The sequence below is a fragment of the Peromyscus leucopus genome, chromosome 4, assembly GCF_004664715.2.
Source record: "Peromyscus leucopus breed LL Stock chromosome 4, UCI_PerLeu_2.1, whole genome shotgun sequence".
NCBI classification, from domain to species: domain Eukaryota; kingdom Metazoa; phylum Chordata; class Mammalia; order Rodentia; family Cricetidae; genus Peromyscus; species Peromyscus leucopus.
Window position 1 is genome coordinate 1,447,941 of NC_051066.1, and position 15,815 is coordinate 1,463,755.

The 15,815-nt window shown below is 41.8% G+C and overlaps 1 protein-coding gene across 9 annotated transcripts in view; it reads left to right on the plus strand.

The window, feature by feature from the left end:
* The window catches only part of Dennd1a (DENN domain containing 1A), a 507,198-nt gene that overhangs the window by 164,026 nt on the left and 327,357 nt on the right, over nt 1–15,815 (plus strand). For 3 of the 9 annotated variants that reach the window (XM_028887902.2, XM_028887909.2, XM_028887900.2), the window contains exon 4: nt 7,033–7,082. The exons of the other annotated variants lie outside the window; for them this stretch is intronic. In XM_028887902.2, coding sequence (XP_028743735.1) covers nt 7,033–7,082 — 50 coding nt within the window. The remainder of the gene's footprint in view (nt 1–7,032; nt 7,083–15,815) is intronic. 9 annotated transcript variants of the gene reach the window in all.

Here is a 15,815-nt window from a genome sequence, read left to right on the forward strand (position 1 = left end):
TCCTTGATGATTTAACAGAAAGTCATTCTGTGGTAGAGTGCTTACCTGGCATGCCCCAAGCCCTGGGTTTGGTCCCAGCATGACTTTAAAAAAAAAGAGTCTATGAAAAAAATTGATATGATATACTGAGTATGATTAATTTACTTGATTGTAATGTTATCTTTGAAGTACCACATTGATTCTAAATATTAGGTTTAATTAAAATTATTATAATTATGTGCATAACTAAAAATTAAAATTTATAGAAAGTAAGCTGGGAGTAAATATTGAATATTCCTAAAAGAAAATTAGCAGAAAGTATGTTTGAGCAGTATTGTTCAAAATTGACCTGTCTTTTATGTTCAGCGTTGAAAGGCCATTCTGAAAAACCCTTTATTCAAAGTCTCTTTTTCTCACTGGGAGAGGAAAAACAGAGATTTAACCATGATATGGATCTTGAATTTAATTTGATGCTTATATTGAAAGAATACAATTTTATTTACTGATTTCACATTTAGGAAACTTCTGATTAACATCCTTGAACTTGTTGCTAATTAAGCTTCCAGGAATTTCTGCTTTACCCTTCTTAATCGTAAACATTAGAAACCTTTGTTAGCTCCCCTTGGAGCCCCTGGATTTAACTTGAAATGGTTTAAAGTACAAATTTTGTTAGCTTTTTGTATGTTTTGATTGTTTGTGTTCTGTAGCTTTCAACTTGAGTTTTGAGATCACCAGCCAAAGGCCTTTTTTTTTTTTTTTTGTCCGTATCGGTGGCACTGCTCACACTTGCAGAAGTTGGGGGTCAGCTTTTCCTCCTGCCACTAAACAAACAAATAAACAAAATTAATAAACAAATAAATAAACAAAAACAGTGTGTTAGGAATTTGAGCTTCTTTTCGTTACATACCTGCAATTTTGAAATCAACAAATAAATTAGATATAAAAAGCCCAGGGAATGCTTTTCCACTGGCTGCCCTCCTCTCCTTCACCCTCCCCCCCACTGCACCGGCTGCCCTCTTCCCCTTCACCCCCCCCATCCACCGGCTGCCCTCCTCTCCTTCACCCCCCCCCATCCACCGGCTGCCCTCCTCCCCTTTATCCCCCCCATCCACCGGCTGCCCTCCTCCCCTTCATCCCCCCCATCCACTGGCTGCCCTCCTCTCCTTCATCCCCCCCCATCCACCGGCTGTCCTCCTCTCCTTCATCCCCCCCATCCACCGGCTGCCCTCCTCTCCTTCACCCCCCCCATCCACCGGCTGCCCTCCTCCCCTTTATCCCCCCATCCACCGGCTGCCCTCCTCCCCTTCATCCCCCCCATCCACTGGCTGCCCTCCTCTCCTTCATCCCCCCCCATCCACCGGCTGTCCTCCTCCCCTTCATCCCCCCCATCCACCGGCTGCCCTCCTCTCCTTCATCCCCCCCATCCACCGGCTGCCCTCCTCCCCTTTATCCCCCCCATCCACTGGCTGTCCTCCTCCCTTCATCCCCCCATCCACTGGCTGCCCTCCTCTCCTTCATCCCCCCCCATCCACCGGCTGCCCTCCTCCCCTTTATCCCGCCCCCATCCACTGGCTGCCCTCCTCTCCTTCATCCCCCCCCCATCCACCGGCTGTCCTCCTCTCCTTCATCCCCCCCCATCCACCGGCTGCCCTCCTCTCCTTCACCCCCCCCATCCACCGGCTGCCCTCCTCCCCTTTATCCCCCCCATCCACCGGCTGCCCTCCTCCCCTTCATCCCCCCATCCACTGGCTGCCCTCCTCTCCTTCATCCCCCCCCCATCCACCGGCTGTCCTCCTCCCCTTCATCCCCCCCATCCACCGGCTGCCCTCCTCTCCTTCATCCCCCCCCATCCACCGGCTGCCCTCCTCCCCTTTATCCCCCCCCATCCACTGGCTGTCCTCCTCCCCTTCATCCCCCCCCATCCACCGGCTGCCCTCCTCCCCTTTATCCCGCCCCCATCCACTGGCTGCCCTCCTCTCCTTCATCCCCCCCCCATCCACCGGCTGCCCTCCTCCCCTTCATCCCCCCCCCCCATCCACTGGCTGCCCTCCTCTCCTTCATCCCCCCATCCACCAGCTGCCCTCCTCCCCTTCATCCCCCCCCATCCACTGGCTGCCCTCCTCTCCTTCATCCCCCCCCATCCACTGGCTGCCCTCCTCTCCTTCATCCCCCCCCATCCACTCACTGGCTGCCCTCCTCTCCTTCACCCTCCCCCCCACTGCACCTGCTGCCCTCCTCCCCTTCATCCCCCCCATCCACTGGCTGTCCTCCTCCCCTTCATCCCCCCCATCCACCGGCTGCCCTCCTCCCCTTTATCCCCCCCATCCACTGGCTGCCCTCCTCTCCTTCACACCCCCCCCATCCACTGGCTGCCCTCCTTTCCTTCATCCCCCCCATCCACTGGCTGCCCTCCTCACCTTCACACCCCCCCATCCACTGGCTGCCCTCCTCACCTTCACACCCCCCCATCCACTGGCTGCCCTCCTCACCTTCACACCCCCCCATCCACCGGCTGCCCTCCTCTCCTTCATCCCCCCCATCCACTGGCTGCCCTCCTTTCCTTCATCCCCCCCATCCACTGGCTGCCCTCCTCCCCTTCATCCCCCCCCATCCACTGGCTGCCCTCCTCCCCTTCATCACCCCCCCATCCACTGGCTGCCCTCCTCTCCTTCATCACCCCCCCCATCCACTGGCTGCCCTCCTCTCCTTCATCCCCCCCATCCACTGGCTGCCCTCCTCTCCTTTATCGCCCCCCCTCCACTGGCTGCCTTCCTCTTCTTCACTCCTACCCACCTCTGTCTCTCTGTCTTCCCACTGGCTGTTTTCCTCTCCATCCCTCTGCCCCCAAAGGAAAATTATCAACTATTCTGTTAGCTTTTAGGGTGCACTAAAAAGCTAATTGTAGTTTTATACATTTTAAAATATATTCATTTATTCACAGTATTTCTTAGATGTTTTCTTGCACATCTTCCCTTATCCCCCAACTTTTGAATTATGGAGGATATGCCTCATCTCTCAGTATTCTGTACTTCCAGGAGACACCATAAAACCAGCCTGTACTTTTATCTTTCAGATGGCACTTATTTGTGGGGTATGTATGTCTATGTCTGACTGCTGTTTTCATCTGCCAAATAAAAGTTATTTTTGTTTATAGATTTCATTGAAGCAATGAAAACAAAGTATTTGACTTAGGAAAGGATGTTTGTTACAGGATTGCCTACACCCCTTCTTCATGACACAGATTTAGAGTGACACAGTCAGACCTGTGTGATTAACAGTTCCAGATAAAGTCATTGAATTTAGTCTTCAAAGCTTTACTCCCACATAGTATTCTGTAATGGGTATTATAAATATAAAACTTAATTAAGTTTTAAAGAGAATGTCTCAGTGCTGGAATATACCCCTCTTTCTCCACAGTGGAGAAAATTTCCTTAATGGGCTTTCTAAGCAGAGGTGAGACTTTCCATTCAGTAAGATGAACCCAGAGTAGACCAAGATGAGTCCTGAGTTCATTTCTGACTTGTGTTGTTTCATCTTGCCTTGGCTGTTGACTCAGTCTCCTGATGGACAGAGCTTTGTGGATGTTGCTTTCCTGTTCCCATACAGCTGGATGGTTAATGTGTACAAAACTGAAAGGGTTGTGTGACTGTTCTCCCTTGTTTTCCCCTCCTCAGTTTCTATTTCTTCCTACATGAAATAGAATATATTTTGTTAGAGAGAAAAGCATTTCGGAAATTGCCTGTTTCATAAATTGTCTGCTGACACAAAGGGGTTGAATGCTGTATTCTTGTCTCATTTATTTTGAAAACTTTGCTACTGAACTCACCTTAATCAATGAGCTCAGTGTTGTCTCCAATAAGTTACGTGTTGGATATATTGATTGGGAGGGATTTTAGAAAACCCATCTGGGGTTTATAATGTCAGCAGTGTTTTGATTATGAAAAGAGTTGGAACCTGGGGACATGGAACCAGGTGGCGAATGTCCCAAAGCCAGTGGTGACATGGTGGACTGGTTTCCTCCTGGGATCTAGTTCATGCCCTGCACTTTAACTGCAGTGACTGGCTACTATAGATTCACTTTTTTTTTTCTCATTAAAAATTTAAAAAATCAGACTGTCCATAAAAAGATTTGTGAAAATATAAACTTGGGAATTGATCTGGAGAACTGGCACACAGCCCCCCAACCCCCACCCCTTTGAAATGAGACCTTTACATTTCCTCAGCTGCCCTGCCTTTCCAAGATCCCCTTTATGTGCAAGAGTGGAGGCTGAGCCAAGGTTGGCTGGCTGATTGAGCTTGTGTGGGGGATAAAACAGTGAAATTGACATCTACAAACCAAGTTCCCCAGCTAGACATGGTTCTTGAGAGAAAAGGGGGTTGGTTACTGGGCAGTGATTGTTTTCCCCATTAAAATTAGTGTTGAAAGATTCTGGAATGCTCTACAATAACTAGAAGGCTCAAATATTCAAATCAGGTTTTACTCCCCCTCCCTTGGAGAGTGGTCTTTCCATATTTGAATAATTATGTTTTTCTTTGGACAAAGAGGATAAGGTAGCTGAATATTTATGTATGATGAAAGCATCATTATGAGAACATTGGTTTATTTTGGCAGCTTTTATTTACAAAGAATATTGCTTGTTTCCCCTCTCTCTTGTTGTCCCCTCCCCAAACTCAGTAGATCTTTTAGTTCTGATTGAAATCATGTGATTATGCCTTTTACCAGATAGATGCTCATTTTTCCCCTCTGACAGCACACCACCATCTTGTTTGACTTAAATTGAAATATCAAGCTCTTGTGGCACCACAAACATCAAGAAACATACGGTAATATGCAAACACGTGCCTGCCATTTTCCTACATCTCCTCTTCCCTCATCTCCCATGCCTACTGTTTTGAGGTGTGAAAAGGAAAGCTCGTGGGAGGTGGGTTATATTCAGCCTATATTGGTCATTTCCATATTTGTTCTAATATTATTTGAAAAATTCATGGTTGGTCATTACTCCTGACATAAGAAAGCAGTAAGTAGTTTCTATATTGTAGTCAGTAATAAGTTGGGCATATTCGATTCCTTTGACTCTGCTGTAGAGCACAATGCTTTCTAGTAACCATGGGGGTCCTTTCTTTCAAAATCTTTGAGGCCTTTTGCCAGTGCAACTCCAGCATAGAGCAGAGAAGTGCTTTCTGCACCTGAAACTTTTGAGCAGTAAAAGATGACTGTCTTTGTAGCTGCTGATGTTGGCAATGAGTGAGAACATGGTACTGACTTTTAAAGAATGTGTATTAAATTGAGATATGCTTTGTGGTATTATTTGGAGTAGAAGGAATTATTTACCACATGGTATCATGGGAGTCTTGTATGTGGATAATGTATTTTATAATTACACTAAAATCAGTGTTTTATACAGTCTCTTTTCCAGCATTTGTGTGATAATAAGATGTACTGAGAAACTGATTCTTATATGGTGCTTTAATTTAGCTATATACTACTAGTTTAAAACCACAAAAGGTAGACTTCTGAATGCCACATAGAATGTCCAATGATAGGTAATGCTTCTCAGAACATGCTGATGCTCTTAGCCACTTTTTCAGTCATTACTCTTTTATGACATGCCTTAACAGTATTGTGATATATGTAGACCCAATCCAAGGTGATATTAAAGCTAGGATATATGCTCAATTGAATTGTGTTGGCAGAACACACTCTGGCAGAGCAATTCCATGTGCTTTCTGCTTCACTGACTGGGTTATTAGATTGATGTAGTTTATTTCTTGAATGATAGAACTGGTTTTAAAAATAAATGAAGCGAGAAGCATCAATTCAGTTAGCATTGATAATTCATTATTATTGGTTAGAAAAGCACTACATTTGTAAACTGATCTTTAATTTATCACTTGGACTAGTATTTGCAACAGGCAGGTTTGTTTTAATTTGAACCAGCTTCCCAATGACCAAAAAAATGTGTTCTTCATTTTGTCTTGAGGTTGGGATTTTAGATAGTTAAAAAGGAAATCAAATTCATGAAAGGAGTACTTTTAAAAATTTATAACACTGGTCAGTGACCTTATGATGAGCACCAACTGTGGGCTGTCCAAGCCTGTGGTCAGATTAAGTCAAGACGTAAAAAATTCTATGAAGAACTAGTAGTTAATTACTCATATATATGATTAGCTGTGTGCATGTATGTGTATGTAAATTGTGTCTATTAGGAAAAGTTCCTCACCCCGTATTGTGCTGCATGTTCCAATGTTCTTGTCTTAATGTCTTTTATAAATAAATTTTTGAGATGTCACTACTTCCTGTGCCTTTCTTCTGAATAAGTGCTTGCCATGATGTGCCTCAGCATTTGTAAAAACATTTATTCACACTAATAGTTTGCTTTGGAATTTCATAAGTTATATAAGCAGGTAAGTGTGTCTAATTATGGTAATGATGTTTAACTAAAAACAATGGTCACAGTTTGATTTCTAAAATTACTTTATGCCCCTAATGGTAACTTCTTGAAAAATAACTAAATGAAGTTTTAAACTCTAAAAATGGAGTTAAGAATGTTCATAAACGATTATTTTCAAATTGGATTTCTGTTCTGCTGTAATTTGGCCTATTGATGCGGGGAAGCGTTGTCTAATCCCGGCCCCCTCTGTTCCTAGGTAACAGTCAAAAACAGTGCCAGCAACAGCGGCCCTGCCAGGCCAAACCCATGTGGCTCAGTGTTATTCACTCTGATCCATATGGTCAGGCTGGAGATGGTCCCTGGAGGGGTGTTAACACTCGACAACCCAAGCACCTCCCTCCCTTCGGAGCTTTCCTGTGTGGCTCCTGCTGCCTGCCCATGTGTGATTCTTGATTAATTTTTCATTTTTAATGAAGTTTGATCATGTTTATTATTTCTCATGATTGACTGCCTGGTCCTCCTCCTGTGTAATTGATAAAGCACATATTTCTTCATCTGTCTCCTCTTTCTTTAGGGTAAAGTTGCTAGATGGTGTTCTGTGATTAATGTTAGATTTATTGGTCCCATTAGATGTATAAATTATCTCTCTTTCTCTCCACAGGAAGTTCTACAGACTTTGACCAAGTTTTGTTTCCCCTTCTATGTGGACAGGTAGTATCAGATTTTCAAACTTTATTAGTTAAAAAAAAAAAGAGTATCGATAAACCTGCTATAGAAAATAAAAGCTATGCCACTCTTAACATTCTGTCTGTTAAACCGTGGTTTAAAGTACCTCTGTGGCAAGGAGAGTTGCAGTGTTCTTCTTTCCTGGGAATTTTATTGACACCATCAAAAAGTTTAAATCTTAGAGCTATGTGTTGCATAGTTTTTGAGATGTATTTCGTATGGCATTAAATTTTTTATTTTGGTTATTAGATTTAAACCATGGTTTAAATTAAGAATGGTTGGTATTTAATTCAGTACTATTGAATTTGTATTTAAGTATTAATATGTTTGGCTTAAACAAACAATGAACAACTGGCCTTATAGTTTGTTTTCCCTTGGTTTCAACTCCAAATTTAAATAGATATGGCCCTATCTTGTTTAGAAGCATTTTACTGCTTAAAAGATACGTTACTAAATAATGTTTTTCATTTGGTTTAGGTGACCAATGGTATAGTGTTTCTGGAAAATCAACATTTTCTATAGGCATGAATACTAAAACATAAACAAGCCTCTAAACAGTCCTTAGTATTCATATCATGAGAAGTGACTTATGGGAAGGGTACAACTATAAGAACTCCAGGATAACCGAAGTGCTGTGAGGCTCGTTTTGTTTGATAAATAATCCACTGCATGATAGCAGCAATTTTTCAAAAGCTTCATTTAACTTTCTTTAGTTGTAACTTATAAATGTTAGTAAAATGGCAAGGTGGTGAGTGTTATCTTATTTTCAAGAGCTGTTTGCTGTGGCCTCCATTCCAGTGAGGCATTATTTTTATGATCATTTGTCCACTCCCTTGTTGTCTCTTTTCGTTTTTTTTTTTTGGGAAATTGAACTGGAACTGTAAAAATCTTTTTTTTTTTTTAATTCCACTTTTAGTGTTAGAGATCTTATGGAAAGTGAATGAAGCATGTCTAATGAATTTCATAAGACATTCTAAGAAAGCTGTGTAAAATGTCCATCTTCAGGAAGGTTCTATCATGTATTCTTAACATCCACAAATAAGGCATGATTTAAAGGATTTGGGTGGTTTAGAGTACATATGAGTAGTGTGCTACTGAGTTCTTTTCTATACATTGTAATACCATCATCCTGGTTTATTGGCATAAGCCTAAGAATGGTGTGGGATGAGATGGTAGCTGAAGGAGTCTTGAGTCCTAAGGACAACTCTGGAATGCTGCCAGCCACTTAGCATCAGTGCCCTCCCTTGTTCTTACGTGTTGTTTTTAAGCCAATCAGCCATTGTCTGCTTTCAGACTCAGAGCTTTTAAAACCTGGTACCAGGATATTATAGTAGCAGGTGGGTGCTCAGAACAGAATAGCTTTGATTTTTAAGAGGGTCTGTCTTTGTAATGAGAGTCCCTTCTTTCCTTCTTATCCTATTGCTTCTATAAACCTGCTATAGAAAATAAAAGCCATGCCATTCTTAACATTCTGTCTGTAGAAAGAGGTGTAGGGTATTGTTGAGATTTTATATGTATGAATCAGCAATATATTAAATTCCCAGCCATTTAGGAACTGTATTACAAATTATAAAAAGACATATTTATACAAATTACTAAAGCTGAATGTAGCTAAATGTTTAACAAAATATATAAGAAGACATTTTGACAGGATTGCTTGTTAGAGTGGTGGTCTGTTTGGATAAATATTCTTTAATTGGCTTTGTACTCGAATATTAGAGACATGCCCCACCCTAATGCAGTATGCATGCACATGTATACACTCAAACACACATCTCTCATTTTCACTGTACATACCACCCTGCTTGCCTGCCAATCTAGATGATTATGTTCTTAATTAAAAGAAAAGTAGAACTCCTTCAGGGATAATTCTGAAGCACCCGCTCCTTTTGTTACCTGTAACATCGGATGCTTCTTTACTGTTATTGGAAAAACATTTTTCTTGTAAAACACATTTCTGCAAATTACTCATACCAGTGGTATTCCTTATTTTTTCCTTTGCAACATTATGTAGGTTATTCAGTGTGTAATAGTTTGTCTTCACGTTGTATTATATTTCTTAAGGTAACTTCAACTCATGCCCCAAACACATAAAACAAGGAAGTTCCAACTTTATTTGGGAGATGGCATTTTCTTTTCTTTTGTACCTTTTAGGCAGCCATACTTCAATATAGAAGAGATCGTCACAATCAGACTCCTTTATGAGAAATTCAGAGGTTTTAATGTCAGGATTTTTTTTTTAAAATTAGTTGTTAGCACTGTCAAGTAGATGAGTCCAGATTCTGAGGCCCACAAGTTTGCCCAGGTGGGTCTGTGGAATTGTTTGAATAGACAGCCATGGGAGATGAGCAGTGCCCCAGGTGGTTGCACTCAAAACAAAAGACTTCCTGATTTGTGCTTTTCCACCCTAAGGAACAGTCACACAACTTTTCTGACATTCTAGTCTGTTAACAGGAGTGGGACTTTCACAGTCATCATCAAATCATCTGTCAATACTGACGTCTTGCCATCTCTTGTGCTGTTTTAAGATTGTTCTTTCTGAAACTAAGACTTATCAAAAATAATAATGCTAGTAGCTCTGCAGAAGAGAGGCTTTCTCCCATATTATATCATTTTATCATCTGATGTAAGAGATAAGAGCAAGTACATGTTCTTCATTTGAAACTGTCTAAGTATGGAGGAATTACGACTTGCCCAAGTTCCTTCTAGGCTTATAGTCTGTCCTAGGTTTCATCTCCCAGTAGGTCACCTTGTGGAGAAAGACTAGTCACCAGAAATAGAGAAATCAAGGGCTAAGGGTAAGAAAGGAAAATTAGCTTGGGTACCTAATTGATTCTAGTCAATGTGCTACTCTGGCTGGTTATGTCCCCCCCTACTCTTTCCACAGTGGCCAAGTGATAGATATGAAAGCAAAGGCTTATCCAGGATCGGTCTCATTATGTTGGGTTATATGCAGAATATAGAAATGGTCTTGGGTTTAGTTCAAGACATTCTGTAAAGGCATTTTAAACACTGTTTGAAAGGATGGGGAGGTAACAGAAGACTAATGTGCTCAGAGAGAACTTGTTATGGTGGGTGAGACTTGTGTTGAGTCTGCCAGGCCAGCAAGAAGTAGGTAAGTGGAAAAGTGAGCCTAACACCCCATATGCACACAGAACAAAGCAGAGGAGAAAACCCTGAGTGAGCTTGGAGATGTTCAGCCAGAGCAGATGGAGCCTGCTGGGGAGGCTGCCGTGTACTGTGAGAGATTGGGCTCTGGCCACAGGAGGCTCTGAAAATGTGTGGGAGAGGCCTACATGGTCTTGAGAGTGCAGCATCTGCCTCATCATCCCATTTTACAGAAAAAAGTCAAGATCCACAGAAGAAAAGGTCCTGCCTATTATCATAACCACAGTCACAATGCTGGGAAGGAACTCATTTCCAGTCCAGAGTTCTTGCTACCAACTCCTGTTCTGAAGCTTTTGGGGGTAGAAGTAGTAAAGTAAGCGATGAGTTCCTGTATTGTCTCAAAAAAGGCTCCCTGTTATTGATGAAATCACTTCTCAGAGTAAATGAGAGACACGCCCCATTCTATACTGTGGTTGCCTCTTGTTGCACATGATGCTGACAGTAGCTTCAGTGAGTCAGAGTGCCTGTGATGCATTGGGTGCCAGGAAACTCTTCCTCTTCTTACTTTGCTTAGTTAGCCTTATTCAGAATTCAAGTCAGCTTCACTCAGTTCCTGTGAATACACCTGTACTCACCAATGATAGGTATACAAAATGAAATGACACTGTTTCATGGTTTTAGATGCAACCACAGATGCAAAGGGGGCTCAGATGTTACTTGACACTTTAGCTTGTATCTGGTAATTGCTGGGCACTGTGCAGTGTTCTGTTCTTATGTGGAAACATAGAGATTTGTAGTGTTATGCTCAGTATTCTGCAGGCGGGCCGCAGAGGCCCAGGTAGGTTCAGTAATGTGCTCAAGATTCTGCCTCTAGTATGTGGAGGGAACTGCTTTTCAAGCCCTTCATTTTTTGCTGCAACTTTTTTTTTTTTTTGATTTATCATACTGCTGCCATTAAGGTAACACAGCATAAAATAATTTATGTTGAAAATAATATATAGTTATTGTAGAAAAGTAGAAAATTTAAATAACTGAAGAAAATGGTTCCCATACAGATAGAGCGTTGTCTGAGTTAGTGCATCAGTGTAGATCTTCCAATACTTCTGTTTCTGCTCCATATATTCATTATGCTAGACTTCAGTCCTTTTAGTTTAATGTAAATGATGGGTTCGGCTGTGGCTCATGGTCATTTCTACAGCATCAGGGCATGGGGAGGCCTATTGAAGTGTAGGTTTCCTTTGGGTGCTCCCCTTGACTTGCTGTGTCCCTCCTGTGAACTGAGAAGTTCTCTACTATTCCTCCAGTTTTGATAAGTTTAAATTTTGTGGTTATTGATAATTTACTTCATCAATGCTTATGTAGACAAAGTCAGGGCAGATCTTTGTTCTTTCTTAGAAATGTTTGGTGGTTTTCTTGAGTAGATAAGAGCTACACTGTTTCTAACAGTCTGCAACCTACTGCCCAGAACTCTTGGGAGAGTGTTGTTCTCAATGCTTGGCTGTCTGAGCAGGGATGGTAAAAAGCTTGAGGCGCAGGCAAATCCGAAGTGTATGTATGGAGGGAAGCTTGTGGTTCATGGAACATCAGGATGGGAGATACAGTTTGATAAGAGCTTGGCTCCTGCCCAGCAGGCCACAAACTCTCAAGGACAGGATAATTTGGCAATAGACAGTTCTTCAGGTGTTTGTTAGTAAGCTATAGTAAGCAGGGGTGACAGTGTTTTACTTCCAGACATGTACTTTATAATTGTGTAACAGTCGTGGTCATTTTTGTTGTGTACCTTCTATGTGCTAGTTGTCTTATATTCTTGATTTATAATCCACTGTGTAGTGTGATGATTGATTTTTATAGAGGAGATCAGAGAGGTACAGTAATTTTTATGTTCTCACACAGCTTGTGAGTAGAAGATCTAGGATTTTTTTTTTTTTTTTTTTTGGTTTTCCGAGACAGGGTTTCTCTGTGTAGCTTTGCGCCTTTCCTGGAACTCACTTGGTAGCCCAGGCTGGCCTGGAACTCACAGAGATCCGCCTGGCTCTGCCTCCCGAGTGCTGGGATTAAAGGCGTGCGCCACCACCGCCCGGCCAAGATCTAGGATTTTTATACAAAGCACAGCTCTGACTGTTTCGTCTTCTTTTTCTAGTGTTATTCTCAGTGGCTTAAAAACAATTTTTTGTGTTTCTCCTGCCCCAAAGCAGTACCCGACAATGACTCTTCCCACCTAACTACTGTTTGGTTCTTTAGTTCTGGAAAGAGTTATCTATACCCATCAACTCATTCCTCAGCTCGTTGCAGCCTCTCTTGTTTTTGTCTTTCAGCTACAACTGTTCTTGTCAAGGCCACCCAAGGCCTTCCTGTCATTAACAGTGATAGACATTTTCCCTTCTCATTTTGATGCATCAGGACATGTGACCTTCCCTCTTCTTTGTTCTGCCTGTTGGGTCTCTCTTTCTTTGATGGCCCCTTTCCCATCTGCTGTCTCCACTAGTATTTCTGTGAATGAGTCCAAGATGCTCTTCTGCCTCTCTGGGCTCTTTTCCTAGGGTGACCTCATCATTTCTGTAGTATTTAGCACTACCCATATTCAGATGACTTTTGAATGTATGCCTCCAACTCAAACATTCTCATGGCTTTCTAAGTAGTATATTCAACCCTGTACTTGACATTCTTTTAGATGTTTGAAATGAATGCTTTTCTTTTGATTTGAACTATTCAGTGGCCTTTCATTACTCCAAACACCCCATACCCACCTAAAAGAGTAAATACCTTTTCCCCCATAAATTTAATTCTTTTTCCACAGATCTCTTCTCATCCCTCCTCCTGCTTCCCCTTAACCTCCCCCTCCATCCGTCCCCCATCCCCTCCTCCAAAAGGATAAGGCCTCCCTTGGGGAGTCAGCAAAGCCTGGTACATTCAGTTGAGGCAGGGCCAAGCCCTTCTTCCCTGCATCAAGGATGAACAAGTCATCCATAGATGATGGGATCCAGAAAGCCAGCTCATGCACCAGGAATAGATTCTGATCCCACTGTCAGGGGCCCCTTAGACAGACCAAACTACACAACTGTCTCCCATATGCAGAGGGCCTAGTTTGATCCCATGCGGGTTCCACAGTCGTTGGTCTAAAGTTCGTGAGTTCCTGTGTGCTTGGTTCATTTGCCTCTGAAGATTTCTCCATGATGATCTTGACACCCCTTGAAGAGCAAATATCTTACCATGACTTGTGTATGAGGTACTCTGTATGGCCTGGTGCTTGCTTTATGAAGCAACTCATGTGATGGCTGCTGTTTGTTTCTTGTGCTTTAGGGTGCTCCTGGTATCCTTTTCATTCCTGCATGTGCCTGGCTTCTTTCAACCCTCAGGATCTTTGTGCAGCTTTTTCCTTTGCTAGAAATACCCAGTTTCTTGTGCCTGGTGTGGCCATTCCCTCTTATCCTTTGAATCAATGTTGTCATCCCTGAGAAGCTGTTGTCCACTTAGGTAGTCAGCTGTGTGAGTTGCAAGATCTCTGTTTTTGTTGTACAGCATGTGTTTCCAGCACATACTATATCACTTTGTGTAGTTGCATTTCAGTGTGCAAAATGAGTAAGCTTACTGACATGTAAAAACCTCATTTCTTACTGAAAGACTAGACTCAAAACTGTGTATCCACATATTTTGTACTGTTCTTGCACCGAACCTGTAAGCAACTTCAATATTAAACAAAATAGGGTGAAAAGGACCTTGAACAGCTGGCGAGCATTTAGAGCATAGCATGAAGGTCACAGTCTGGGCTTAGTTCTTTTTTGTACGTTCATCTAAGTGTACCTAAGTAAGTGTGATCAGTATCCTGGTTCTGGTCAGCTGGGCTTATTTCTGTAGGTGCTGAGATTCCCTTTCTGGAGCTTAATAAGAAGCACAGTCCATTTGCCAAGACAACTCTACATTCTTGTCATAGTTTAGTTCCTTAACCTGAGGTGAGATTTCTAGGGGAAGGCTGGCCTTGTGTTTAGAGCAGCATGGCAGGATGGAAAGACATTGAACCACAAGTTGGCTTGGATTTTTGCCCTAGTCCTAATTACTTTGAAAACCAAAACAAAACCCTAAGCCTCAGTTTTCCCACCCATAAAACAAGAAAATTGGATCACATGGTTCCTATGGTTTATTTTGCTTTAATCATTGTGAAATACCTGATTTTTATAGAAATAATGGATGCTGATATTAAAAGGAAACAAACTATAGCTTTTGAGGAAAAAGACCCGGAGTCATTTTTTTTTTTTAATGAAAAAAATAGTGAATACTCCCATAGACTAGTCCTCAGCTAGTGGAGTGAGTGATACATTCCATGGAGATTCAGAATCCTTCAAGTTAACCTCTATTTGACTGCCCCTGACAGACTTAGTTTATTGGACGTTGTCCAAGGGGAGAGAAAAAAAAAATTGAGTCGACTGCTTTTGTGTTTTTGATGACCTGTACTTCAACCCTTCTAGGAATTAAAAAGGTGACTCAATTGAGAATAATAAGTGTCTCCTTCTAAACTGCAACATCCCAAAAAGAATCATTCATTTTAATGCAAACTTGAATCACTTGATCCCTTAGAGGACTACTCTTACAGAAAGAAAGAAATGAGGCAAAAGAACTACTTGTGCTCAGGGTTAGAAAGCTGCGTTGGTCAGGGAGACTCTAAATCATGACCTTCCTGTGAATTTTATCTTCAGTCAGTTGGGAGCAGCTTGCTTCTTACCTTTTATTAATTATTCCTACTAAGGACTGTCCTTTTAAAAATAAACTTTTATCCTACTGATTCCCAAAGTATACTTAGGGTTGATAGCTTCTCATAATTATTCCATGTGAAGAAATCGAGGCTCTGAAAGCTGGTTTTAAGAAACTTGCTAGGTTAAAGCCCAGGTAATAGTGACTGAGCTGGGTTTTGCAGCAAGCCAGTGAACGATGAATCTTTCTTTGAGCTTAAAATGTAATTATGCATACTTTTTTAAAAAATCATTTTTAATGGCAATGTGAGGGTTAGAAAATTAATGACAGCCCACTTGCAGGTGAAGTGATTTGCATACATGACCCTTCCCTAGGGTTCTGTTTTGTTTTGATTTTTATCCAGCCCTATTGACAGCCTTCTTTTCTAGTTTCCATTTTGCACATTTGAGGACTAAAGTCAAACCCAAAGCAAAATAATGAATCACATTCGGTAGGATCACATAGTAACATCTCCCAGAAACATGACATTATTTGTGTCTTGGACTTACAAAACCTGTTGCTTTAAGTATTTTAATAAAAACAGGCTCTCCCTCCCCCACTGAGGCATACTTTCCTCCCGGACCACTTTAATTATGTGAGCTAGAATCCTGTTTCTCACACATCTTCAGTTCTCAACCTTGTTAAAATTAATCATATAATCCCCCTTTAAAACATAGTATTAAAATCACCATAGTAACACAGTATCCAAGCTTTATAGATAAAACATAACAGCCATAAGAAGGTAGCATTTGGTGTCCCCTTGACAGCTCTATAACTTTTATGGAAATGTGTTCCTTCCCCTGTATAAGGTGGGGATAGCATTACTTACACCTGCTTTATTACCACATGGCTTTGAAATTGCCACCTTGTTTTTGTTCACTTTCC